Raw genomic sequence first — 27,684 nt, forward strand, 5'->3', positions numbered from 1 at the left:
AAGGTGGTGTCTTCCAAGCTACAGGTGCATGTTTAAGGGGTGTCCATGAAAAATATACTATCTATATACACCTTTTAAAGAATACAGAAGTACTCCCATACACACACCCTGGTTTTCCAATAATCGTACCGTTTGTTTTCAACAGATGGCGTTGGAATAAAGAGAGGGAGACAAAGAGGTGCGTAAAAGTGCAAAAGATACAGCTAGATCGAAGGGAACCTGGATTTGCCAGAGGATCGCCGGATCAGTGAGTGATTGAAAAAGAGCCCAAGCTTCCCTGTTACGCGTAGGTCGGGTCAAACCAATTAAGGAGTGACTCGCCGCGAACGATGTACAAACTTCATTCGTGCCAGCTTAATTATGAGATCTGCGACGATCCGTTAGACGGGGTAGACGTAAATCACCGCGGCGCGGCTAGGATTTGTATGCCGCAGATGCAACCGTCCCGAGTCCGTTATGCCCGTTTCATGAACCTTGGAGAAGCCAGCTTCCCCCTCCCCCGCCGTAAACCGAGGCTGCAAAACGTGAGATTCGAGGAAGCCAAGGAAAACACAAACTCGAACGACGAAGCACGCGTAGCCACGCTTCATGAGAATCAAGAATAATAATATATCACCATTCTCACGTCGATTATGATGTACAGTTGGATGTATTCCTGGAACGTAAATAACACGACTCGCGAGCAACCGCGGGACAAGGGAGAGAACTAGGAAGGAGAAAAGTCTCTCTAAATGCTCGGTAAACCTGGAATACTTTTCGATCTTTCCTTTATAACCGATGCTACCGTTGGCCATTTTTAACGCCCAACAACAGCAGCGATGCTTTCCTAACGCTTACAGTGCACGATCGTATATAAAAAGTTTATTAGCTCGCTTTAGTATCTCCTGGAAACAAATATACATCCAAGAATTGATTATGGATGGAAAAGTGGCACGCGAATGTTCTTCGCGAATACCGTAAGATCGGCCAGCTTGGTTAGGTTAGGTCGGCGTTGTGTTTTCGAGCGTAATATAGTGGATTTGGTTGCAGGGTGCTTGGGACGGAGAAAGATTGAAGTTGGGACGTAGGTATATGTATAGGGCCGCGGACGGCAGGTCTTTCGAGACACCCGGTACATGATTGAGGTAAACCAAGCGACTCCGAGTGAGGCTCGACTGGAACAGAACAGGCCAGAGCGAGCGAAGCAGGCTGCGTGCAGCCAGGCAGGTTGGCAAAGGCAGGTAAGAGACCAGAGCAGGCGAACGCGCGATTCCACGGCAGGCGAGAAAGACGAGGAACAGGCGAGGCAGTCTTGCAGAGTGCCGCTGTTAGCGCATCGCACTATGACTAATTACGAGAGTTGAACCCGCCCCACCCCTTCCCACCTAACTTCGTCGAAGACCGATACGCTCCTAAGCGACGACGACGCCACCGAGTCATTGTTCCCTCATCCCTCTTTCTTTCCTCTTCCTTCCTGCGTTCCCTCTTTCCCTCGACGCGCTTACTCTGTCCCTTTTTGGTCTCCCCCACCTCCCTCTTCATCTTAACCTTACCTGACTACCTCATTCAAAATGATCAAACATCACAGCGCGTGCCTAAGCTTGCCCGCGACACGCTGATTCCCGTCACTTTCAAATTCAGCTCATCGAACTGCTAATGGGTTTTTATAATCTACCTAATTTCCACGCCATAACCTTAAAATACGTCTACTCACTTCCCGCTTAAAATCTCTTTTCTCTTTCGTGAAAATCTCCGACCCGAATTATTCCTTTGTCACTAGATCCCGCACTCAAAATACTTCTGCTTTCTCCTTTTTCTAAACTAAAGCTCCATCTGTACACAAGAGCCCGAATTTTTTCTCCCACCGGGCGTAGTTGAATTCTATCTGAAATTTCCAACCACCGTCATTACAAGAGTTTATTATATGACAATGAGACTGAATCTGGTTTACTCACGAATCGCTGTACCTACCGTGATACAGTACGTAGTTTCCAGCCCAGGGAGATATCGGTGCTAAGAATTCTGTGAAAACCCATTGAAAAAGTGCTATACGTGAGAAAAACCTTAGACGTCCTGTCTCCTCCGCGGTTTTCTTAACCTCTGCTATTATAGAATAAGAAACAAGGAGATCTGAGAGCAACAGATTATGGATAGCGAGAAAGAGATAGGAAGAGAGAATGAAAGTCGTGAAAAGGATCACACTAGGGATAAGGGAAAACTCGCGGTTAAAAGAACACAAGTACGAACTTCGAACCTAATGTAAGAAGAGAGTGAAAAAACAACACAGGAACGATAGGAACATGGTCGGCGGTAGGTAAGAGCGCTATTAGCTTATTCGCCGCGAGCCTATTTTTCCTCTTCTATAAGATGTTGGATTATCCGAAGCAATTTGCTAAATCTCGCTCTTTCGCATCTCTCGAGCACTTTCTTTGTTCGGCGGCGACGCAGAAGCTTGGATTATTCGCGATAACAGAAAGATAGTTTGTAATTATAACGGGCAGACCTGAAGATGATCGCACTAGTGTATATACGTGTATTTATTTACGAGTCCATGCTATTGTTCCGAATGAGCACTGCCGGTATCTTTCCACGAATAGATAATATTCCAGTAGGAGGGGTGGCGAGGGTTAAAGGGAGGGTCTGAAACAGCGCGAGAGACACGGAAGGCAGAGGAACATCCTGTGTCATAGGACCCCCCTTCACGCTCTGTTGATTTTACTCCGTGACGCTGATTTCCTAAGTATCTTTCTTCTTCACGGTATACTGATTCGTACCAAAAGAAAAAAGGCCAAAGACAATTTCGTGCTTACCTAGCCGACAATGGAAATGCGGTTAATTAGACTATTTCCAATGATCTCTTCTCCTGGAAGCAGAACATTGCATTTTTCTTAACCTCCGCTAGTTCTCTCTTTATTGTATACCAACAGATAGTACATAAAAATAAAGAAACACTTTACTTTTATTATTTAACTTACGCACAATTTTGTTAAACTTTATGTACTTAAATTATTTATTTAAAGAGAGGCAACGCTACAGGTAATTATTGAAATAATATCTAAACTGTAGATGACGTAAGAGCAAAAATACTGAAAATAACATTTTGCGCTTGACAGATACATCGCTATTTTCGAACATTCGCTTTGTTAAGGGATCATGACTATACATAAGTATTACGGCTAAAGCTGAGAGATCGCCAGCTATTCCTTTATACATGCTTTGTACCCTTAAAATCTACGCCAGAAGGCTGTACATACACATAAACCAGTACTACCACTGGAGTTTAGAGGCTGTCGAACTACTGAACAGAGTAAATGTATATTTCCCGTTAACCGATTAATTCGTGATATTTCAAAATAAAAAAGTATTAAAATTTATATTATACCTTACAGCCAGCTAAAAAGGTAAATGAATGTTACATGTGTGTGTTAGCCGTAAATATAGTAATAAAATATCAATTCTCTCATTTCAGTGCGGGAAATTGATTCGTGTGTAGCTCAGCTATAGTGTAGTATATAGGGTGAGATACTTGAGGCGTTTCATAGTGTAGCATGAGGAAACGTTTATCTATACGTAACTATAACAAATATCAATTTTTTATAAGAACTTTTGGAAACTACTTTGATTGATTGCATTCTTAGAGGTCTGATAAAAATTAATATTTTTGATATAGTTGCCGAGATAAATGAATTTTTATATGCTAACCTCTTGGGTGTCTTATGACCTCACCCTATATAAATTTTGCTGAAAAAGTTCAAAGTGAAGCTAGCCGAGCCACGCACGAATCAATTTCTCATAAAGATCTTGTATTTGTAAAATTAAACTTTCTAAATAATAATTTTTTGATAACAGAAAAATGTACACAAAGATTTAAAAATAAATTGATTTGATTTGCGATGGTTCCTTGGCAATAACAACGAGGTACTGATCGATTATTTACTAACCATTAACGGGATCCCTCAAGCCCTCTGTAGCCAACATTACGGAACGAAAAACGAGAGAGAATTGTCCAGCGCTATTTTTCGACCGATTTCAATGTTTTTTGGCTTGTTGGAATTGTTAGGACTCGCACCGTGTCATAAATAAAGCCGTATTTTCCAAAAAACGTAAAAAAAATAAAATTGTTTAAAAATTTGCATTAATAATATTTAAACGCAAAACAAATTGAAAAATCGAGCTTCTTTATGACGAGGTGCCAAACCTAACGATTCCAACGAGCCCAAAAACATTGAAATCGGTTGAGAAATAGAGCCGTACCATTGTCCCGCGTTTCTGAGGTGGACGAAAAGCAAAAATTTTTAGGAAGGAAGCTAGGCTTCCTCCCCTCTCGCGGCTCACGCTAACGTGTTCCCCCACTCCAGCATCGAAACTTACTGCAAAGCTTTCCTCATATTTACGCTATTCTCCTATCTGTAGCTATACATATATAAATACTGCTAAAATAATGTTGAGAACATTTCATCTTTCCGATATAATGAAATTGCTAAAAATGCAATTATCAATTTGAAATAAAATTGTAGAAAAGGAGATTTCGTAATGCTTGAAATATAGGGCATACGGCGAAACGCGGGACAATGGTAAAGTCGTATTTTTCAACATAATTTGATGAAACTAGTAATAATTAAATCCATTCTTCATGTAGATTGTCCTAAAGAGCTCGCATTTTCGGTAAAGCTTATAGTTTTTCAGCTATGAACGATTGAAGTTGCACGGCGCACAAATACATATTTCCTCTCCCGCTTAGATCAGCTGTTGCGCACGTCCATCCTCAATCGCTCATAACTGGAAAACTATAAGCTTTATCGAAAATGCGAGCTCTTTAGGACAATCTACATGAAGAATGGCTTTAGTTATGACTAGTCTCATGAAATTCTATTGAGAAATACGCATGTACCATTGTCCCGCGTTTCGCCGTATGCCTTATATTTCAAGCATTACGAAATCTCCTTTTCTACAATTTTATTTCAAAATGATAATTGCATTTTTAGCAATTTCATTATATCGGCGAAATGAAATGTTCTCAACATTATTTTAGCGGTATTTATATGTGTATAGCTACAGATAGGGGAATAGCGTAAATATGAGGAAAGCTTTGCAGTAAGTTTCGATGCTGGAGTGGGGGAACACGTTAGCGTGAGCCGCGAGAGGGGAGGAAGCCTAGCTTTCTTTCTAAAAATTTTTGGTTTTCGTCCACCTCAAAAACGCGGGACAATGGTACGACTCTATTTCTCAACCGATTTCAATGTTTTTGGGCTTGTTGGAATCGTTTGGTCTGGCACCTCGTCATAAAGAAGCCCGATTTTTCGATTTGTTTTGCGTTTAAATATTATTAATGCGATTTTTTAATCAATTTTATTTTTTTACGTTTTTTGGAAAATACGGCTTTATTTATGACACGGTGCGAGTCCTAACGACTCCAACAAGTCCAAAAACATTGAAATCGGTTGAAAAATAGCGCTGGACACTTCTCCTTCGTTTTTTGTTCCGTAATGTTGGCTACAGAGGGCTTGAGGGATCCCGTTAAGGGTTAGGGGTAGAGGCACGGGTAGAGGAAACCTCTTTATCTATAAATATACTTCATACACGCATATATCTGTCAGATTTTTCAGATTTGAGGTTATGCTGTCCAACTGATAGCATTGCTGTAGCATAGAAAGCTTATTTTTAAAAGTGACTGAAAAGCAATGGGCGCAAAGAAAATACACATAGGTATTTTTCTGTTTACTATACTATGTAATATAGAAATATTTCCACATTGCAATGCCGCATCCGCACATATCCACACTCATCAGCATAAAATTGATGGAAATGAAAGAACAGAAGATGGTGCATTTAGCCCAAGAGACATGGACCATTATATAGGCGGCGAGCATCATCAGGAATTTGACCATGAAGCTATACTTGGTATGGATTATTATTTACATTTTTTTAGGACAGCTTGTAACTTTATCAATTATATACACGATTCATTATTTATTTTATTTGCAGGTAGTGTTCAAGAAGCCGAAGAATTTGATAAACTTCCAACAGCAGAGTCTAAAAGAAGATTGGCTATATTGTTAACAAAAATGGATTTAAATAATGATAAATATATAGAGCGAAATGAATTAAAGGCATGGATATTAAGATCATTTAGTATGCTATCCGCTGAAGAATCGCAAGACCGTTTAGAAGATGCAGATTCTAATGAAGATGGCAAAGTTAGTTGGGAAGAAATTCTTCAGGATACTTATGGTTCTGATCCTGAAGATCTGGCTCTTGATGACAAATTAATCAATGAAGACAAAGCTACCTTTGAAGCTGCCGATATGAATAAAGATGGACATTTAGATGCAGAAGAATTTAAAGCTTATACACATCCAGAAGAGACCCCTAGAATGTTGCCTCTTTTACTGCAGCAAGCTTTAGATGATAAGGACACTGATAAAGATGGATATATTAACTTTCAAGAGTTTGTTGGAAACAGGAGTAAAGGGGAAAGCAAAGAGTGGTTGTTAATTGAGAAAGATAAATTTGATCATGAGCATGATAAGAATAAAGATGGAATGCTTGATGCTAGTGAAATTCTTACTTGGCTGGTACCCAGTAATGAGTAAGTGTTTACTATAGTTTATCAGATGATTGAAATACAAAATAATACATTTACTTTTCCTTTGTCAGTGAGATAGCGACTGATGAAGTTGATCATTTATTTGCTGCATCTGACGATGACCACGACGATCGACTATCGTTTCATGAAATTTTGGATCATCACGACGTTTTTGTGGGTAGTGAGGCAACAGATTATGGAGATCATTTACAAGATATTGAACGGTTCTCTGATGAGCTTTAAGAATCAAATTTAGTAGATATTAATAATATTGTCATTTTCCTAATACATAAAGTAAGCCTACTTCCTATTTGATTGAAAACCATTTTGGTAATTATTAAGCTCCTAGAGCTTAGTTTCTGTCTGATTTTAGGATTCTTACCTATTATACAATCACAATGTTTTTTGTTTGACCATTCTATAAAATTATTTTAATCTTTATAAAAAAAAGTACAGTCTTCCAGTTAATATAGAAAAAAAATGAGTGCCATAACAATATTTCAAATTACTGAATCAGTTTTTTCAATTAATATGTGATCAAAATAGATATAGTGAAAGTTACTATGTACCCTTTAATTCTAGTATATTATTATTTATTTGCTCTACTTAATATTTATTTTGTCTAGTGTTTAGACAATTAACCAAATGGAAGTTATTAATTTTGTAGATAAATACACTGTACCATAAGCAACATTATTAATTAAAATTAAGAAAAGACATGTTTAAGTGTAATGCCCTATGTATGACAAGATTTGTACATCCAAAAAAGAATGATTTTAAATTTGCCTTAATATTTAGAATACCTAAAACTTTCCTTGCTTTTTCTATATATTTAATAATTGCTTCTAATTTATGTCTTGTGTTTTATTCATTTAATAAGTTTACAATGAAACACTTATGACAATTTAATTTACAAAGATTATAACTCATTATCGTTATTTAATTGCTTGGATTAATGACATTCATAGTATTCTTATATTTAAATTAAATAATACAAGCTAAACGCCTGAAGCTTTTTAGCCGCTATCGGTGATATAATGTATTATTTATAATTTTAGTTAATTTGAACGCTTGGACTAGTGACATTTTAGATTGGTTGGCAATAGCTTATTGATAGTATAGCAATGTAGACTGTAGCGCACTGTAGCGTGCTACGGAAAGGCCGGGAAGGAGAAAGAACGAAGGCAAGGCACAGTCACAGTGCGCGAAATATAAGTAATATAACAATAGAATAGACAGCGCTGTTGGCCAGTTTTTCACTGTGCTTGAGCGATACATTCTCAAACTCGGATTTCTAATTAAAACATTGCAATATGCCGTATGCCAATCAACCGTCCGTTCACATATCTGATTTGACTAAAGAAAACGTGAAATTTCAAGTTGAGGATACGGAGTTAAGGTATATACTGAAGGAATACTTCATCTTTAGGCTATGTTTAACTATACAAAGCGTTCAGTCATACCTATTTGATTTGATTCTTAATATTTATAAATGAGTTATATATGTACATTGCGCGAAATTGATTCGTATGTAGTTCGTTAACTCTTCTTCACTTTCTCAGCAAAATTTGAATATCACATAATATCCAAGCTACATGCACATCAGCTTCCCATATTCTACTTTATTTTACAGTGTAGCAAATAGTATGAGACGAATTTTTATTGCGGAAACACCAACACTAGCTATTGATTGGATACAATTTGAAGCTAATTCAACAGTATTAAGCGACGAATTTTTGGCACACCGAATTGGAATGATTCCTTTAATTAGTGATGATGTGCATATCGATTTCCAAAAATTATAATATCTATCGTACATTGAATTTTTTACCATTAAGTATTAATTCTTTGCTCAGGTTGTTGACAGAATACAGTTTACACGAGATTGCCAGTGTCTAGATTTTTGTCCTGAATGTAGTGTAGAATTTACACTTGATGTAAAGTGCACAGATGAAATGACAAGACTCGTTACAACAGCTGATTTTAAATCAAGTAATCCTAAAGTATTACCAGTTACATCAAAACCTAAGGAAGACGAAGCTAATGAATATGGGGAAGCAGAAGGTATAATATTTTTAAATCAAGCGAAAGCCTATAGGAAAATGTTTTGTATTAATTTTTGTTCACCTTCTTAGAAATATTGATTGTAAAATTACGTAAAGGACAAGAATTAAAACTTCGAGCATATGCAAAAAAGGGTTTCGGAAAAGAACATGCTAAATGGAATCCTACTGCAGGTGTTAGTTTTGAATATGATCCAGATAATTCTATGAGACACACATTATTCCCAAAACCAGATGAATGGCCAAAATCAGAATACAGTGAATTGGAAGAAGACAAGTGTAAGTATTTTGAAAAATACAAAGTAAGATACCATGGATAAAAGTTTAAAAATTTTACTATTGTAGACGAAGCACCATTTAACTGGGAAGCTAAGCCAAACAAATACTATTTTAACGTTGAAAGTAGTGGCGCATTAAAGCCAGAAAATATTGTAATGATGGGTATTGCTGCATTGAAAAATAAATTATCTAATCTACAAACACAACTAAGTCACGAAGTTCAGAGCGATGCATTAAGCATTCATCATTAGAAAACCAATTTTTCTTAATGTTATTTCATGTATTTATGTCAATAAATTTTGTACAAAAGCTATTACGTTATTTAAATTTAATTTTGATCATCTACCAGTAAATATGGTATTTAAAGGTTGGTAAGGTGAAATTGGCGTCTCCCGCTCAAATCTAGGGAGTTTCTACGTTTATTACTCCTGTGAACTCTATTTGACAAATGTCGCTTTGGTTCAACAGTATTTTTGTTGTATTCGGTAGACGTAAAAAATAAAAAAGCTGCTTATTGATAAATAAAAACAGTGCACATTGCTTCAAGAATGTCTCAGTAATTGCTAATTTCATTATGTACATCAAACAGGTAAAAAAATGTTAAATCATGTGTTCTACAAAATCTGAAATCTACCTTGCACCATTATTTTTTGTTATATATTTATATTTTGTTATTACGTTAACACGAATTTTCAAATATTTAATGTTTTAATGTTAGTCATAACACACTCAGGAAATACTTTTTACGTATAATTTTCATTTCGATGCATTCTCTTTCATTTTTAAACCCTTCTTATATAGGTTAAATCTGTTTAATAAATAAGTTAGGTAGTAATCATAAAAACTCGTAAATGTGCTAATGCTGCACTTAAAATATATTTATTCTATGGTATTCACTGTTTTTACTATACATAATGTACTTTGTGCAAGCAATAGCTATGAAACACCTATTTTGCGAAGCATGAACACTACTAAATATACATTTCACCTATTATCTTTTAAATAATTATATATATTTAATGTATACCTATATAACAGAATTTTGACTCCTATATATATTTTATTATTCTTCAAGATTCTGTCCATTACAAGTATATCTGAGAAAAATTAATTATTGTATAATTGTTTGTTACTCTGTTACTAGGTTATTATTCAAGGGTTTAAATCCTACCGAGAGCAAACGGTAGTTGAACCTTTTGATCCCAGACATAATGTAGTTGGTATGTAATCATATGTTATATATAAAATCTTAATTCCTCTGTCAAATCTTTTATTTATTAGCTGTTTCATTAAACTTTTTGTTCTTTTACAGTAGGAAGAAATGGCTCTGGAAAAAGCAATTTTTTCTATGCTATACAATTTGTTCTTAGCGATGAATTTTCACATCTTAGACCAGATCAAAGGCAGGGCTTGTTACATGAAGGAACTGGACCAAGAGTCATTTCTGCTCATGTAGAAATTATATTTGACAACTCGGATGGAAGATTGCCGGTATTTTTGATAATATATAAAATTCGTAAATTAATTAAAAGGTTGATAGTTTATTTGGAATATTTATTATTTATAAATTTAGATTGACAAAGATGAAGTTTATTTAAGAAGAGTGATTGGTTCAAAGAAGGATCAGTATTTTCTCAATAAAAAAATAGTAACAAGGAATGATGTAATGAATTTACTTGAATCAGCTGGGTTCTCCAGATCTAACCCATACTATATTGTCAAACAAGGAAAGGTAAGTTGTTATTATTTGACAATATATATATTTAACACATATGTTCTTATTTTACTACATTTTTAGATCAATCAAATGGCTACTGCCCCTGACTCACAAAGATTAAAATTATTGAGAGAGGTAGCTGGAACAAGAGTTTATGATGATCGTCGAGAAGAGTCAAAATCAATTTTAAAAGAAACTGAAGGAAAACTTGAAAAGATTGAAGATTTTCTGAGAACAATAGGTAAATAAAGAAAACTACAAATATCATCCAACATTCAATTAAATATGAAGATATATCCACAAGTCATCTTAATTTTAGAGGAGCGCTTAAAAACTCTTGAAGAAGAAAAAGAAGAATTAAAAGAGTATCAAAGGTGGGACAAGCAACGTCGATGCTTAGAATATACCATTCATGAACGAGAATTAAAAGACAATAAAAAAAAATTAGATGATTTAGAAACCACAAGAGCAAACAATGGAGCAGAACAAGCTAAATGGAATGCAGAAGCAAAGAATGCACAAGAGATGGTCAGGTTAGCAACAAAACGTCTAAAAGAAGCAAAAAAAGAAGTACAAAATGCGAAAGAAGAGCGTGACACTCTTAGGTAATTTGCATACATAATAATGGAATAAGTATGTTTATAAGTTTTTTAAATAACAAACTCATTTTTAGTGCTGAACAACAACAGTTATTGAAAGAAAAAACAAAATTGACACTGACTATCAACGATTTATTAGAAGAAGTGAAGGGTGATAATGATAGTAGAAAAAGAGCTCAGCAAGAACTAGAAAAATTAAAAGGAAATATAGAAAGTCGCGAGAAGGAGCTAGAAACTATTAAACCAGAAGTAATTTTCATTTTTTCCTATTTATTTATTTATACGAAGTATAAATAATAACTGAAAAACTAATTGAAATATATAATGCTTCTTTTAAACAGTATGAAGAAATGAAGCGTGTTGAGGACGAGTGTACCAGAGAACTTGCCCTAAAAGAGCAAAAGCGTAAAGAGTTATATGCTAAGCAAGGTCGTGGTAGTCAGTTTACCAGTAAGGTATGATAATGCATATTTAGATAAGGTAACATGCTGTTAATTGATTGTATCAATAACATAATTTGTAATTGTGTATTAAACAGGACGAGCGCGATAAATGGATTCAAAATGAGCTTAAGCAACTATTTAAGCAAATCAAGGATAAAGAGGAACATCAACGAAAAATTAGTGAGGATCTTAAAAAAGATGCTGAGAAACAGGTTGTTTTAGAAAAAAAGATTGAAGAACATACGCGAGAAATGGATCAACAACGAGCATCAATAGACGACCACAATAAACAGTACTATGAATTAACTAAATTAAAAGACCAGTGTCAAGCAACTAGAAAAGAACAGTAAGCGAATTATTAATATTTTGGATATATTAAAATAATATTATTAAAAAAATGATATGCATTATGTTTAAATAATTTCTATTATAGATATAGGCAAGAAAGTGTACTACAATTAAACTTATCGGGGTTAAAAGAAGATCTAGCAAAAGCTGATCAAAGTTTGAGATCTATGGCAGGAAAACCAATTCTTAATGGTAGAGATAGTGTCAGAAAGGTGTTGGATACTTTTCGGTAAGTAAATATCAGAAAAAGATCTATGTTCTTAGAATATAGAGCAGGGATCAGAAATGTGTTGGCACTTCTCATTTGTTTGCTATAGTCAATAATAAGGATTCTCCATTACTGACTAGCAACCAACTGAAAAGTACTAACATTTCTGAGTCTTTGTATAGAGAGTATTATTTTTAATATATATTATGCTTATTAGAAACATTTCTTGTCTAGGCAACGTAAAGATATGGCACATGAAGTTAGTAGTTACTATGGTCCAGTCATTGAAAACTTTAGTTGTGACAAAAGTGTATATATGGCTGTAGAAGTGACAGCTGGAAATAGATTATTTCATCATATTGTTGAAACTGATAAATTTGGAACAAAAATATTGAAAGAGATGAATAATCAACGTTTACCGGGTGAAGTGACGTTTATGCCTTTAAATAGGCTTCACGTGAAGAACATTGATTATCCAAGAACTAGTGATGCCATTCCTATGATATCACGTTTGGAATACGATGCTAAATATGATAAAGCGTTGAGATATATTTTCGGCAAAACTTTAATTTGTCGCAATTTAGAGGCGGCAACAAGCTTGGCACGAACTTCTGGTTTGGATTGTGTAACACTCGAAGGAGATCAGGTTTCTTCCAAAGGTTCGTTAACGGGAGGATATTTCAATACACTAAGGTCTCGGTTAGAGATACAAAAAACGAGATCTGAATTAATGGCCCAGATTTCTACACTTGAAACTCAGTTAGCCACGCTGAAAGATGAAATCAGGAAAGCTGATCAAAGTATTAGTTCATACGTGAGCGAGATGCAACGAACGGAAACCAAAAACAGTAAAGCCAAGTAAGTTAAGTTTTTAAACATTTTGAAGGTATGCTGTAATAATATATATTATTAAATATGGCTATTTTTTTCAGAGACATTTATGATAAAATGAAAGCAGAAATTCGCATGATGAAAGAAGAACTCAGTGCGATTGAAAGATACCGCACACCAAAAGAAAGAAGTTTGGCCCAATGCACATCGAGTTTAGAAGCAATGAGAGCAACAAAGGAAGGTTTAGAGAGTGAATTACATCAAGAACTTATGGCTCAACTGTCAGTTGCTGATCAGCGTCAAGTCGATACCCTGAATGACGATATAAGACGGTTGTCTAAAGAGAATAAAGAAGCATTTTCTAAAAGAATGCGTTTAGAAGCCGAAAAGAATAAATTGGAAAATTTACTAACAAATAATTTAGTACGTAGAAAGGACGAATTGGTTCAAGCTTTGCAAGAAATATCTGTGGAAGATCGCCAACGTCAGCTGGATTCATCAAAAGCTCAATTGGCAGATATAGAAAAGAGATTAGTAAAAGTTAATGCAGACTTCAAAGCACAGAATGAGAAGGTGACAAGTGCCATGAAAAAGGTAAAAGAGGTCTTGTAAACTAATTATCCTTGAATATTGTGTTTTATAATTTTTAACGCTTTTCTTTTATAGCAAAAAGCAGAATCGCTTGAAATGGAGAAATGGAAAGTAAAAGAGAAAGATGCGCAAGAAAAACTAGAAGCTGATGCTAAGGACTTTGAAAAACTAGCAAGTAAGCTAAATATGCTAGAGCAAAAAATAGTTGAGTGTACACAAAAAATTACGGAACTCGGAGCTTTACCTAGTCCCGACGTTTACAAGAAGTTCAGTCAAATGTCAACTAAACAGTTATTTCGGGAAATGGAGAAAGCAAATAATCATTTAAAACAATATAGGTAATTTTCGTATTACGCGAATTTACGTGAAAAATTAATAATGTAATATATGTCCTAACACTACTTTCTGTTACAGTCATGTAAATAAAAAAGCACTGGATCAATTCATGTCATTCAGCGATCAAAAAGAAAAATTGGTTAAGCGTAAAGAGGAATTAGACAGAGGGGATGAAAAGATCAAAGAACTCATGTCCGTACTTGAACAACGAAAGTGCGAGGCGATACAATTTACGTTTAAGCAGGTGAATAATTTTATAATTATAATATATGTATTTGAATGTATTTCTGCGCGATTTTAATTATTTTCAATTTACACATTATTTTAAAGGTAAGCAAAAACTTCAGTGATGTTTTTAAAAAACTTGTTCCATCCGGCCATGCACAATTAGTTATGAAAACTGCTGATGGTGATGAGGGTGATGATGCACCAACCGAAGCTGCCGATTCTGACCGATTTATCGGAGTCGGTAGGTAAAAGCATTATAAAAAGCCAATGTTCAGTCAGTTTAAACGATGTTTCTGTGTCAGGTATTCGTGTCTCATTTACTGGTCAAAAAGCTGAAATGCGTGAAATGAATCAGTTATCCGGTGGACAAAAATCACTTGTGGCATTAGCTTTAATTTTTGCCATTCAAAAATGCGATCCTGCACCGTTTTATTTATTCGATGAAATCGATCAAGCTCTGGATGCTCAGCATAGAAAGGCTGTAGCTGATATGATTCATGAACTAAGTTCTGATGCCCAGTTTATTACAACAACATTTAGGTAAAGAATAAAAAGATCTAAGTTCTTTAATAATATTACAAACAATGTGTAATTTAAATAGTTTTTTTTTCATAGACCGGAATTATTACAACATGCAAATAAATTTTACGGAGTAAAGTTTAGAAATAAGGTGTCTCACGTTGAATGCGTTACGCGAGAAGAGGCGGCCGATTTTGTAGAAGATGACACAACCCATGGTTGAAAATATTTATATCAACTTGAAATGTTTAAGAACTTTCTTCACAACTGACAAAAGTCTTTGTTAATGAAAGAAAAGTAATTTTTTCGCGTATTAGTTTGCTTTATATAGTATTATCATTGTTTTCTTGTTTTTAGAACGAATATACAAGAACCCTTTTGTGCTTCTAATAAAATGAATCAAAATCCGATTTTACTTAAATTTTTCAAAAAAATTGAATGGTTTGTATCAGCATCACATGTATTTATAACTTCTAAATTCTTATTTCTTGCTGAAGTATTTATTTAAACTTAATTTTTTTGAACTTTTGAGAAATAAGACGTACATATCATTTTTAATTTATATTTAAAGAAAAACTTTATTCTTAAATTATAATAATACGTGAAAAGTAAAATAATTTTCTACTTTATATACATTCCTTAGAATGAAAAATTATCTTTTTTTTTACTGAGATCATGTAAAACATTGTACATAGTACATATTATTTTAGACTACTCAACATTTGTGTACTTCAATTAATGTTATGTTATGTTGTATTTACTCCAAGCTTTCATAACAATTAAAAATCTCTTGCTATAATAGAATAAAGATTTATCATAGTAATGACTTAAAAACCATACACATACACAAATAGGTTTTGAATAAAAAATTTTATTTGAAGAATGATTTTACTGGTATCTTTTTTTTTTTTTTTTTTTTAACGAATGTTAAGCATTATTTATATAACACATTAAGCTTTCTGAAGAGGTTACTTTAAGATAAACTCAGCTCAATATTTTTATAGAATAATGATCATTCATTTTGTATATTATTTTTCCTTGCGTTGACTTGTTAAACTTTCATGCATTGATACTACTACACCTTCTATTAATTCAGGTATCACTACTCCATTCACATCAATGAAATTGGCAATTGACTTTGTTACTGAAGTTTCATTAATAACTCCTGTTGCTGCATTTTTTACTGAAATAACAAGATTGTAATTATCATCATACTTTTTGGAGTAGGAGCTTGCTTCCCAAATTAGATCTGGATTAAATCCTGTTGGATCCCTATAAACATAAAATTATGTATGTAAGAAATCGCATTTGTAATATTACTTATATAAAAGAGGAAATTTTGAAGACAATACAATAAAATGAGGCTTACCTTTGGATCGCGACTACAAAAATTCCTTTCTCTTTGTATGCAGTATAGAAAGTCAGTATACCCATTAATACAAAGTATATTGAAACACACATTACCAGGATAGGTTTGGATGCAGGGAAAGGATACAAATAGTCAAACAATAAGGCTACTGTTGCAGCCAATACTGCTGTTCCACATATTGCTAGTCTCCCATCAAACAATGCGAAATTTTCTATGTAATTGTATTTCTTGGTAAAAACATCTTTAACTGCATCATCCAAAGCATTTTTAACAGCAGATCCATCCCATTTGTTGATTTTAATAAGCTGTATATAAACAAATTTTTGTACAGTTAAATTAATTAAAAAAATGAAACTCATATTTTTACATATAACAGCATGACAATACGGTTCAAGTTTTCTATAGTTTTACTATGAAACAATTATATTTATCGATGAAAATAAATTGAAGTAATATATTACCGCATTCTCATTAGTTCCCATTTCGACCATAATACTCTAATATTAATATTTTTATTTTAAACGATCAAAGAAACGACACGTATACAGTCACCAGTAATGGCATAGTTGATGTTACGTTTCTTATTGCTCACACTGGCTTAGGGCCTCCGCACACCGTTTCCGTAGCTACATTACGTTACGTTAAGGCAGGATTAAACTTAATCTTAGCTTAGCGCACACAAAAGATTGCTAAAGTTAAGTTTTTTGAGGCAGGATGCTTGTAATAAACAGGTCTGAGGTGATATTTTTATATTTATAAAGAATTTTTGCAACTATTATTGTAGTTGCCTTAACGTAACGTAATGTAGCTACGGAAACTGTGTGCGGAGGCCCTTACAGTTCGCTTTATGCGGAAAAGGAGCTCGACAGCGCAAGTGGTCAAGTGGAGTGGAAGTGTAAAAATTAATTCTGTCCAGAACAAAACTAAAGTCCGTTCAAAATGTATACATACATACAGAAACATGGGAACACACATGCATATACACTTTTAAAGAAATAAAGACCAGAAAGTGCAAGCAATACGAACAAACTTAAAGTGTGTCGCGCCGCGGGCTTCAGATGGAAACGCGCCTTGAGATTTGAAATTTAAGAGAAAACCAACGAAAAGTGGAGTGATTTGTCAAATTTCCATCGACAAATTTGGATTTTTCAATAATGGCTAAGACACCTTATAAATTAAGCGCTGTATTATATGGACATTCGTCTGACGTTAGAGCTGTAACTAATTTTGAGGATGGCACAATCGTGTCAACTTCTAGAGATAAAACAGCCCGTGTTTGGAAACCGACCGGGTAACCCCAATAGCATATTTATAAAACTTGGAGCTAAGATATATAATTATAATTTTAATGCGATAATTTGCTACAGTCAAAACTTGTTTACAGGGATGGTAAGAATTACAGTGTAGGTGCAGTACTGCAAGGTCATACTAAATTTGTCAGTTCAGTATGTGTTCTAAATACCTGTGAAGGATATCCACAGGGAGTAATCATAACAGGTAGCAATGATTGCTCAATTTGCATTTATTCGGCTGATGGGACTCTTATTCACACCATAAAAGAAGCTCATAAAGATACAGTGTGCTGTTTGAGAACCAGCAAAAATAACAAAGCTTTTCTTTCAAGCTCCTGGGACACTACAGCAAAATTATGGGAGTTAGATAATTTATGTATGCCTAAAATAAATATGCAGGGCCATAATGCTGCAGTTTGGTGTGTATGTGATTTGATTAGTGGTAACATAATAACTGGCTCTGCAGATAAGAACGTCATAATATGGTCACAAATGGGGACAATAAAGTATAATTTAACAGGACACAAAGATTGTGTTCGCGATATTGTTGAAATAAAAGATGAGCAGTTTTTAACATGCTCCAATGATGCAACTATCAGACACTGGAATTCAAAAACTGGAGCTTGTTTGGGTGTTTATAATGGGCATGATGAAAATTATATTTATAGCGTAGCTGCTAATTTTGACACTTCTTATATTTTTACATCTGGAGAGGACTGGACAATTAGAGTTTGGCATAATCAAGAGTTAGACCAAACTATTCTTTTACCTAGTCAATCTGTATGGTCTATAGCTATTAAATCAAATGGTGATATCATCAGTGGGGCATCTGATGGCATTATAAGAATATTTTCTGCTGACCCAGAAAGATATGCAGATCCTGAATCTTTAAAGTCTTATGAAGAGCAAACTGAAGCTGTAAAGATTAGAAAAAAAATAGAACATGAGGGAATAAAAGTAGACAAGTAAGTAATCAGTATAATTAAAAAATATTTCATGTAATATAAACATAAATTATAATGTATGCAGCCTACCATTGCCCTCAGCTTTGGAACAACCAGGGAAAAAAGATGGAGAAACTAAAATGATTAACCATGGAGGAACTGTTAAAGCACACAGCTGGTCCCAAAGTGAAATGAGGTGGATTTGTATTGGGGATGTATTGGGAGCATCGAGTAGTACCAATGCAACAACTGGAAAACAATTATATAACGGTAAAGAATATGATTATGTGTTCTCGGTTGATATAGAAGAAGGAGCTCCACCTTTAAAGTTACCCTATAATCATGGAGATGATCCTTGGCATGTTGCACAAAAATTTATAAATGACAATGGACTCAGCCAAATGTTTTTAGATCAGGTATTTTGTTTGTCTCATAATAATTTTTTTTATTCTTATGTATAATAAAATAATAAATCATTTATAATTTATAGGTTGCTAATTTTATTGTAAAAAATGCTTCTTCAGCTCAAATACCGAATACTCATTCACAATATGCAGATCCTTTTACAGGGGGAAGCAGATACATTCCTGCATCTGCAAGTGTTGATGATCTAGAAAGAGAAAAACCTGTTGGTTCAAATTCCTCCAGATGTTCGTATATACCACATTTAAAATATTTAAGATTAGAACAAGCAAGTCTCCAATCTATTTTGGGTAATCAGCTCAGTAAAATACTCAATTTAATCTATTTAAGAGCTTGTTCTATTTAAAATACAATTTTTTTTTCAGTGAAATTGCGGGAATTTAATTTAAAAGAGGATCAAAATATAGAAGAAGAAAAGTTGCAGCGTTTAATAAATTTAGCGGAAAATGAAGGGGAGGAAGTAACGAGTCAAATAATTGAAATTTTAGAAAAATTATTAAATTGGCCAGATAACAAATTATATCCTGTTCTGGATATGGTGCGTCTTTTGATTTTACGAAAAGAAGTGAATGATTTGCTGTGTACAGATGATTTAGTAAAAATTTGTCAAAAAAATATAAAGCCTGATGCATTACCATCAAATCAAATGTTAAGTTTTCGACTCATAGCAAATATGATATGCCATGAAAATGGGGAAAGGCTTGCTTTGAATAGTAAAGACGAAACTCTTAAAGCTTTATTAGAATTTAATTCACTTGGAGCAAAAAGCAATCAGGTGGCATATTAATTTTACTAAGAAATTGGTTTGATTTATAAAAGGACAATAATTTTAGCATAATAAATTTTTTTTTCAGATTGCTTTATCAACTTACTTATTGAATCTAGTTATAGCTTTGAACAAGCATAATGATGTTCCTGGCAAAACTCGGGCTCTGAACGTTTTAATAGTTTTATTACCATTATTTAAGGAATCGGAAGCTTTATTCAGGATTTTGGTTGCATTGGGAACATTAATTGCCGGAACTTCTGATAAATGTGACAGGAACGAACTTATTAACGTCGTGAGACAAACTGATGCTGTGATAACTGTCATAAAGAATATGTCAGAAAGCAGTATCCAAGTTTCCAACAAATTAATAGATTGTTCCAAGCAAATAATCGACCTTATTATTTAAAGAATTAATATGAGTCTTGTTTGTTATCAACTTTCGAAGTTCACAAAATTGTTTTTTAATTATTATAAGTTTTAATACGTTTGTGCAGTAGGATTTATAAAATTCTCTCAATTGTAAATGATATACAGAGTTTAATATTTAAATTATCCCTGAACATGCATTTATTTCTGTAATTAAGTGATATAAAAAATATTCTAAAGATAAAATTGATATTTCTTACAACAAAGGGGATAAAATAATTTTTACGTTTATGCCGTGCGGTAATTTAAATTTAATATCTTGCATGTATCATCCACATGAAGAATAAAATATTATGATTGTATAATAAACAAAAAAATAAGAAAAATCAATGTGAAGAATTCGTTTGTATTTTTCTATTTACGCGCTTCATTAAATGAAGTTCGATATTAATGAATGTGGTGTATGTTAACGAATGCAAGAATAATTCTATTCAGGTAAGATAATTTATATTTCTAATGAAAATTAGTCAAAATATATGTACAACGATGAATATAAAATAATAATTTATGTAATATACATATTTGATTAAATTTGTTTGGATATTGATATCCAGTAAACATACAACAGACAACAATGTAATAGTAGAATATGGTTATTACATTAACGTCAAATATATATTTTCTTAATTTTATATCAATTTACTCCTGCAATCTCCAAGAGCTAGTTACCGTACCTTTGCAGTTAATAGCATGAAAAATAACAGTTAATGTTTACACTCATATTAATGTGAATTATGTTCAACGAACAATATGTCGTATAATACATGAAAGATAGTACTGTATAACAGGCCAGCATGCCTTGTAATGGGAATGTGTGTACAATCCTAATTTTTCGTCTTTTTTTTTTATAAAAATAAATTTGAATATATCTTTTGAAACCTTTGAGATAATAGAAGCGCGCGAATTTATACAATATTTGAAATGTAGTTATACGTTCACCATTCTCAAGTTACCGAAATAGTTCAAGCAGTAGAAAATACTTGTAAAAATGTGTCGATTATTTTCACGCAGAAAAGTTTTATTATCTTCCAGATTTCAACTGAGCCAGCAGATTATAGTGTGAATAAATTGCTCGGCTCTACTATTGCCAGTGACTCATTGAGTTAAGAATTTCTATGCTTCTTGCAATTCTTCTTCAGAAACGAAAAGAGGAATGCCCTATAGAAATGCACTGTTCTCTAGATGTCTTCCCTTATTTTAAACTATTGGTATATGTAGCTGAGGCAATATACCTTCATACTTCACAATAATCAGAATGCATCTGTATAATTGCAAGATAAGTCACTTCAGTGGATTGAAAAACTATGTCAAAAATTACATGTTTTTTCAGCTAATCTGTGTAGTCTAACTTGTTCAATGATGAATAGTGAAAATTCACCACTTTTACATTTTTTTGTACTATGCACAAGTTAACGTAAAACTTCTGGTGGTAAAAATTCAGTGTTCATCAAACTACAAGACATTTAATTTTGTACCCTCTTACATCAACGTACTAAGCCGTGAAAGTTGACTTTATCTCTATTGTTTTGTGATTGCCTTGTTAGAGTTTTTCCCTTAAAAGATAATTTGTGTTTAAGCCCGCAAGAAAATCAACACAGCCTTAATAATTGAAAGGTTCAGGGGAGAAGTATTAAAATATACATCTTAACGTTGAAGCTTTAAGTATATATAAAATGATATTCGAAAAATATGGTGTGGCAACATAGCTGAATGAATTATTTATATACACGTATATAAGTATAGTCTATAAACGTTATATTATGCACTCAAATTTCCGGAAGCATATCTTCGTAATATACAACGAGAACTTACCAATGACATAAAACACAAAACGACACAAGGAATTCGTCTTCAATCTCTCCACTGCTATCCTACTGCATAAAATTGAGGTAAACATAATTGTATTACTTCAACATATTGCACAAAAAACAATATAAAGTAAAGCTATCAATAACTTGATAAGAAACAGTAAATTAATTTACTGTGGTTTAAATTTGTGTCGAGGTGCGCATATCAACGAGAAACTCTCAGTATTTAATTGCGAAAATTAAATCTAGTAATATATATAATTGATTGCATTATAAGAAATTACGGACTTTGTTTAAAAAATACTTTCAACGTCCAATGATAAAACTCTGGGAACTGGATGATAATATAACATTGTGTCATTCGCACAGACCAAAGACAGTCGTATCTACTCTCTCCCTAAAAAAATTAGTATTAAATTTTCAAACCATCAATTTTATGTAAAACATTTGCAACCAAATATTTCAGTGAGTGTGAAAACTTCATTGCACAGAAATACTTTACAATGGACGTTCTCTTTTTTCTCCCCTCTTTTTCAAAAGCTTTAAATAATGAATACTTCTGAGTTTTAAAGTATTGTAGTAGTAGCGGTGAAATGTTTTCTCAGAGAATAGCTTTTATAGAATGATTTCAGGCTTCGATAACAACGATTGTTAATATATTAAATAAGGAGGGACCTAAAACCTGTATTGGGTCCCTCCAGACCCGTCTCATTCTGCTGGTGTACTGGCAGCCCAACGATCGAACTCGATACCGGAATCCGGACTGAGACCCAAATCCAAAGGACTTAAGAAACTCGGTGCAGGACAATTGCATGGCCCACCGGGTCGGCAAGCACCAATACATCGTTGATCATTCCCTTTGTTCCTGTCGCCCCGATCGCGTAATTCTCGCTCAAAGCTGTGCAACTGCTGCATGAAATGAAAATTTGGAGCAACGTTGGATTTTCTACTTCGCACCAGGTTAAACGCGTCGTTTAAACTCAAGCTACATTTGTGCATTAGGTAGGCCAAGGTGATTGTCACCGATCGAGAAACCCCAGCCAAACAGTGCACCAGCACTCCTTTGTCGGAATTTCGGGCTTCCTCTGTAATATGAAAATTCATTATTTAAAAAATTTCAGTCAAATTTGAAACAATCAGTTTTAAAGATCTTCAAAACTAACTACCTTGAAATCAAAATAGCGTAATATTTTTAAAAATAATAAAAATCTGTAGATTGGAAAAATGATGTTAAAAGAGGAAATGGTGTCCGCACATTCTTAAAAGTAGAAATCCCATATTCAATCACATAAAGACGCAACACTGAAGTTTAAGTATAGAGCCTGACTCTTAACCGGACATCCGTTGTTTAATTGTCTAGTACGGGTTGCTTGCCACGTGAGAAAGTTTCTATTTATAAGAATCTATTTATGGGAATACTGCTTTTAAATGCCTCATGGACTTTCTTAAACAGGAAATCCGGGCGAAAACAAAAATTTTGCAGGTGCCGGATATGGTGTTTACACTATGAAGCGTAAACCAATCTGATTTATTTCACACCTAATCTGCAATGCTTCGGTATAAATTTATTTTTGCAATTCAACATGGAGGAATGGAGAAAATGAATACTAAAAAGGGAGAAAAATAGTAGTATTACATAATTTTTTTCCATTTATTGTAACAATAAGTATTACGATCGCACGCGTGCATTGAACTCTCCCATTACTTGGAAACCTGAGTTATAAAGAATCCACAGAAAAAAATTGTAAGAAAGCTTCTATTATCATATGGAAACCTAATTCTATTCACCACAAATAATATAACTATAAAAGATGAATGTAGTTAATATACATAAAGAAATATAAATACCAATAAATTGAATAGCCTGTGGGAAGAAGCTTGCTAAATTCTGGCTCCAATGGTCGCTAATTGGTATCTGCATGTATTTTATACAACCAGCGCCTTCAAATTTATTTGGCAGGTCTGGAGTAACATTGAGTATATATTGTATCCTATGTCTAGCAAGTGCCTCTCTATCTTCGCTATTAGCTGCATTTCCAAGATACAAGTGAGGGAGAATCTCTACTGGAAAATCTTTATCCTCTTCAGGACCTACTTTTATAAAATTTTTCTTTATTATTATAATATTTTGTAGTAATAGTATGGTTTAATTAAGATGTTTTTAAAAACTGACCAACAGAGTCACAAGTACTGTCGCTATCCGAATCTGAATATGCCCTTGTGGGTGGGGTTGATATTCTCAGAGATCTAAGACCCATTAACTCTCCTTCATTTGAGTCTTGCCCAGGAGATCCTTCTGCACTTGCTTGACTTCCCTCACACCATTCTGGATAATGATCCCTAAAGGATCCAAAACCACCTGCATAACATAAAATATTTTATTGTAGTTTTATATTTTCTTAATATCTTTCTAAATAAAAACATTTACAACAAAAAAATGAAATTATAAAAAAAAATGCTTCAAGATAACTATCTTATATTTTTAAACAATTAAAGTAAATAAATTTTTTTGACTTGAATGATTTAATGGATAGATATTCATTTCAGAATGAAAAAGATAATTGAATTAATGAATCTGAGATAACAGAGATAAAAGTAAGTAGCTGGTTCTACAGAAATTCCTCCCACACAAATCAATATTTCATTCACAACAAGCCTTAGCTCTGTGGTTCAGCTGATATCTATGAAGGTCTTTGCATACTACCATTGAATGCTTCAAACCTCCTAGGGGTTTAATAAAAGTTACAGGAATTTTATTGTTTAGTATGTTATTTTGAAAAAGAAAAAAACAAATCATAAAAGTTAATTGGGCAATATTTTTCTTTCATAATTATAGCTTCTTTAACTTACATAAATTACTTATTAAGACACTTAAATTGCTTTTAAGAAAAATTTAGTATTTTATCTTTACAAATATATTTGAAAAATTTGTATAAAATTCAAAAGAAATTGTTTTATTTAAAGTGATTGGGGCCACTCTGCTATGATACACATGAATTGGTAAATGAGCTTACCAATTAAAATAGCTACACATCCTCCCCTGCTTCTAATTCTTCTGCTGAGAACTTGAATAGTTTCACCCTGATGCCCAGCAGGGTCCGTAGAATCACCAATGAGAACAAAAGTTCCTTTACTACTTTTGTCACCACACAGAAACACTTCTACCCTGCTTCTTAGCTCCGGACATCTGATTGTTGATATTAAATCCACTTTGCCTGCAGCCAATCGCCTCAACATGATGCTTGGTATAGCCAAAGGCACCGACCCTCTAATGTGTGCCTCAACAAAATCAGAATTTGCTCTACAATCAAGAATAAGCAGCCTATCTGAGTCATCTTGGGATCTCAGCTCTCTGAAAAGCCATTCAGAGCCGACCAAGTGATCTTCCTCAATGACATTTCCACCAGGCATGTTGGAAATCATTAGTCTCTTTGCCACAAGATCTTTGGTTTACTCTTTATATCTTTATCAATTTCTTCTATTATAATCAATCTAATTTGTTTTATGGCACTTTTAAAAAAGTTATTCCAGAATTTTAGAGAGAATTTCTCATCTCAGCACCAGTTTAAAAAAGCAAGATCCTAATAGGCTATATGTAGCAGAGATGTATGTAGGTAGACTGGAAGCAATCCACGTAATGTACCGATTATCGAGTGAATAAGAAATGGCACAAAAATTAAACATGTTAGCCTTGGAATTTGGATGAATTTTCTGTACATTGGACACTAACAAAAGCCTTCTGAAACTGTTAGCTTTTCCAGCTTGTCCAAATTATCGATCTTTCGGTAAATGAAGAAACATCCAATTAACGGTCTTACTGCGGAATGTTTACAGCACAGGAAATGCATGTTACAGAGAGTGCGTGGTGCCTATTATCCAGCACGAACCCTCGGGATCTCGCGTGAAGTGGCTCCTTCCTGGCCGTACAACGGCGGCTTCATCCTCCCTTTTCTCTCAGGTCTCCCTCGTTCTTCTTCTATATTTTTTCACTCTAACACTAATACACCCCGAATAACTTTCTCTCGTAAAAAAATCTCACCCCGAACAATATTACACAGCACTATGTAGAAAGGGTGGAAAATTAGCAACACAATCCAATCGAAAGAGTCCAGCTCCAGGATCAAATAAGGGAGTGGGGGTAAGAAGAAGTAATATAAATGAGAACCAGCAATGGTTCTCACCTGACAAAACCTTCGAACATACTCAGGATTTCACTATCCTGAACACCGTTCTCGGCTTCTAAGCCGAATTTGCTGCTACACGAGAAGCCACACCTTTCCTCGAGCGTCTTTCTGTCGAGAATGGGCAAATGGCGCTCGGGAATTTCAGCGTAGGGGAACTCGCCGAAGCTACCCATTGGTGGACAGTCACGTGGTCACGATTAACCGACCAATGAGCAAACGGACTGACGTCAGTTCATTGACAAAAGATGTTTTCATTAACAAGGCGTGGGTAGATGGGTCGGGGGTCGGTTTGACGGGCTGGTGGAAGAAAGAGGGGGCACTGGAGTATACACTACACAACAGTGGTTCCCAATCTTCCTATGTTTTTCCAGATAATTTCGATAATAATGTCATTCAATTGCGAAATACTTCGAAAGAAGCTCTCTTTTTTTAAGCCAAGAAGTGTGATAAGAAAAATAAAAGAGTTGGAGCTGAAAGAAAATAAGAAATTAAAGTGATTTTCTGAAGGAAATAGGATAATTGGAAAAATGTAAAACTGAGAACCATCGGCGCGTTGCACGCTCACTCTCTCACGCGTGCGTGGGCGTATATTATTATGAAGTAACGGAGAGGGGAGAGGGAGTTCACGAGAGAACGACGAGAACGTAGGGGTGAATGTCAGGAGGGAGAGAGAGGGGCACATATCTTCAACGTGCCCGACACACACGCACACTTGCGTGCACGTGCTACAGCGTCAGGTCAGAATCGAATGAGCCGGCAACGTCGCCCCAGCATTTTACCGTCTGAATTACTTAAATCAATCAAAATCCAGCCGTTCCTTAAATATCTCCCACGCGAATCAATTTTCACGGTTTGTTACCAAAACGATATCTAAATACTATCATATTATGACACGCAAGGATCACCAGTTCGAACGACTGGTTATTATGAATGCTAATTAGGACCAATCGGCATGGAAAATTCGTGTGACGTAAGTTTCAGAAGAGCCAACAAACGCTAGAGAATGGTGAAAAAGCTTGAATTATTCCAAGTATTTAAGTTTAGTGCCGAACAAAATGAGATGAGGTTATGAATTAAGATACAGTTGATCTTAGGGCTCGCCAAGTTTCACTTTTCACTAACTATTAACCAATCGTAGAACTGAACCAATTTTATAAATATGTGATTGGTTCGCTCAAATGAAAATTTGCACGTGTGAGGTTATATATGATTGATCTTCAGGTCGTACAGAAGAATAAATTATGGACATTTGGAAATGAAGGAAACAACGGAATGTGAATTTTTTTTGGCAGGTGGGAAATTCGTTCGGAGAATGAAAAATGGGTGAAGCGTAATATTTATGAATAGAGTAGTATACGTACGCTTTGGACGAAGAGAGAGAGAGAGAGAGAGAGAGAGAGGGAGTAGCCTGGCAGGCGGCTATCACGTCATGCGTGGGTTGGAATCCCATTCATTTTGGCTCGATGTCGTTGAAGATTTTCACGTTCGACGAAGCTGTCTGTTCTTACGGGCTTGAGTGTAGTGATAAAGAAGAAGGAGAGGTATACGGGAGAGGTCCCAGGGGCAAAAAATAAGTTTAGTTGAGAATGACACCGGATGGAAAAAGAGATGGAGCTAAGAAGGATTGAGGGGAAAGGGTGAGATAGCTTCCTGGGGAGTGACTGGAAAGTGAGACGGGAATGATGACAAGATTGGGACGCGGTTAAAGGAACGTGTTTTGAAAGAGCTGGAAGAACGAAAGA

At 34.5% G+C, this 27,684-nt stretch overlaps 6 protein-coding genes across 9 annotated transcripts; 4 read left to right on the forward strand and 2 right to left on the reverse strand.

Moving 5' to 3' along the window:
* Positions 1-1,076: 1,076 nt before the first annotated feature.
* On the forward strand, positions 1,077-7,367 carry LOC136782844 (reticulocalbin-2). Of its 3 annotated transcripts, none has more exons than XM_066742540.1 (4): positions 1,077-1,220; positions 5,577-5,880; positions 5,965-6,568; positions 6,637-7,367. In XM_066742540.1, exons 2-4 carry the CDS (start codon positions 5,661-5,663, stop codon positions 6,806-6,808), a joined length of 996 nt encoding a protein of 331 aa, XP_066598637.1. In that variant the 5' UTR covers positions 1,077-1,220; positions 5,577-5,660; the 3' UTR covers positions 6,809-7,367. The 3 variants fall into 3 exon arrangements, with proteins under 3 accessions (XP_066598637.1, XP_066598638.1, XP_066598636.1); XM_066742541.1 differs by lacking the exon at positions 1,077-1,220 and adding an exon at positions 5,381-5,521 and having other exon boundaries at positions 5,586-5,880; XM_066742539.1 differs by lacking the exon at positions 1,077-1,220 and having other exon boundaries at positions 5,389-5,880.
* Positions 7,368-7,666: 299 nt separating this feature from the next.
* Positions 7,667-9,220, forward strand: RpII33 (RNA polymerase III subunit RpII33). The gene is made up of 5 exons (XM_066742436.1): positions 7,667-7,964; positions 8,199-8,343; positions 8,422-8,629; positions 8,701-8,907; positions 8,974-9,220. The coding sequence occupies exons 1-5, from the start codon at positions 7,879-7,881 to the stop codon at positions 9,156-9,158; spliced, it is 831 nt and encodes a 276-aa protein (XP_066598533.1). The 5' UTR covers positions 7,667-7,878; the 3' UTR covers positions 9,159-9,220.
* Positions 9,221-9,348: 128 nt separating this feature from the next.
* On the forward strand, positions 9,349-15,270 carry SMC3 (structural maintenance of chromosomes 3). Its single transcript, XM_066742320.1, has 17 exons — positions 9,349-9,496; positions 10,052-10,127; positions 10,220-10,398; positions 10,481-10,639; positions 10,706-10,865; positions 10,944-11,229; positions 11,298-11,472; positions 11,565-11,678; positions 11,762-12,012; positions 12,100-12,243; positions 12,457-13,080; positions 13,155-13,647; positions 13,720-13,982; positions 14,059-14,224; positions 14,311-14,449; positions 14,511-14,748; positions 14,824-15,270. Exons 1-17 carry the CDS (start codon positions 9,482-9,484, stop codon positions 14,948-14,950), a joined length of 3,609 nt encoding a protein of 1,202 aa, XP_066598417.1. The 5' UTR covers positions 9,349-9,481; the 3' UTR covers positions 14,951-15,270.
* Positions 15,271-15,614: 344 nt separating this feature from the next.
* Spase25 (Signal peptidase complex subunit Spase25) lies at positions 15,615-16,920 on the reverse strand. The gene is made up of 3 exons (XM_066742324.1): positions 16,558-16,920; positions 16,097-16,401; positions 15,615-15,999 (listed from the first exon to the last, which is right to left on the reverse strand). The coding sequence occupies exons 1-3, from the start codon at positions 16,585-16,587 to the stop codon at positions 15,756-15,758; spliced, it is 579 nt and encodes a 192-aa protein (XP_066598421.1). The 5' UTR covers positions 16,588-16,920; the 3' UTR covers positions 15,615-15,755.
* Positions 16,921-17,191: 271 nt separating this feature from the next.
* Positions 17,192-20,280, forward strand: Plap (phospholipase A2 activator protein). The gene is made up of 6 exons (XM_066742321.1): positions 17,192-17,387; positions 17,481-18,353; positions 18,418-18,748; positions 18,823-19,045; positions 19,121-19,530; positions 19,610-20,280. The coding sequence occupies exons 1-6, from the start codon at positions 17,251-17,253 to the stop codon at positions 19,928-19,930; spliced, it is 2,295 nt and encodes a 764-aa protein (XP_066598418.1). The 5' UTR covers positions 17,192-17,250; the 3' UTR covers positions 19,931-20,280.
* Positions 20,281-20,380: 100 nt separating this feature from the next.
* Mkp3 (Mitogen-activated protein kinase phosphatase 3) lies at positions 20,381-26,042 on the reverse strand. Of its 2 annotated transcripts, none has more exons than XM_066742323.1 (4): positions 24,773-26,042; positions 23,932-24,117; positions 23,607-23,849; positions 20,381-22,843 (listed from the first exon to the last, which is right to left on the reverse strand). In XM_066742323.1, exons 1-4 carry the CDS (start codon positions 25,179-25,181, stop codon positions 22,467-22,469), a joined length of 1,215 nt encoding a protein of 404 aa, XP_066598420.1. In that variant the 5' UTR covers positions 25,182-26,042; the 3' UTR covers positions 20,381-22,466. The 2 variants fall into 2 exon arrangements, with proteins under 2 accessions (XP_066598420.1, XP_066598419.1); XM_066742322.1 differs by having other exon boundaries at positions 23,607-23,852.
* Positions 26,043-27,684: the final 1,642 nt, after the last annotated feature.

This window comes from Prorops nasuta, unplaced genomic scaffold (assembly GCF_024137725.1).
Source record: "Prorops nasuta isolate Cenicafe-Biocafe unplaced genomic scaffold, Cenicafe_Pnas_1.2 PNAS00030, whole genome shotgun sequence".
Lineage (NCBI taxonomy): Eukaryota > Metazoa > Arthropoda > Insecta > Hymenoptera > Bethylidae > Prorops > Prorops nasuta.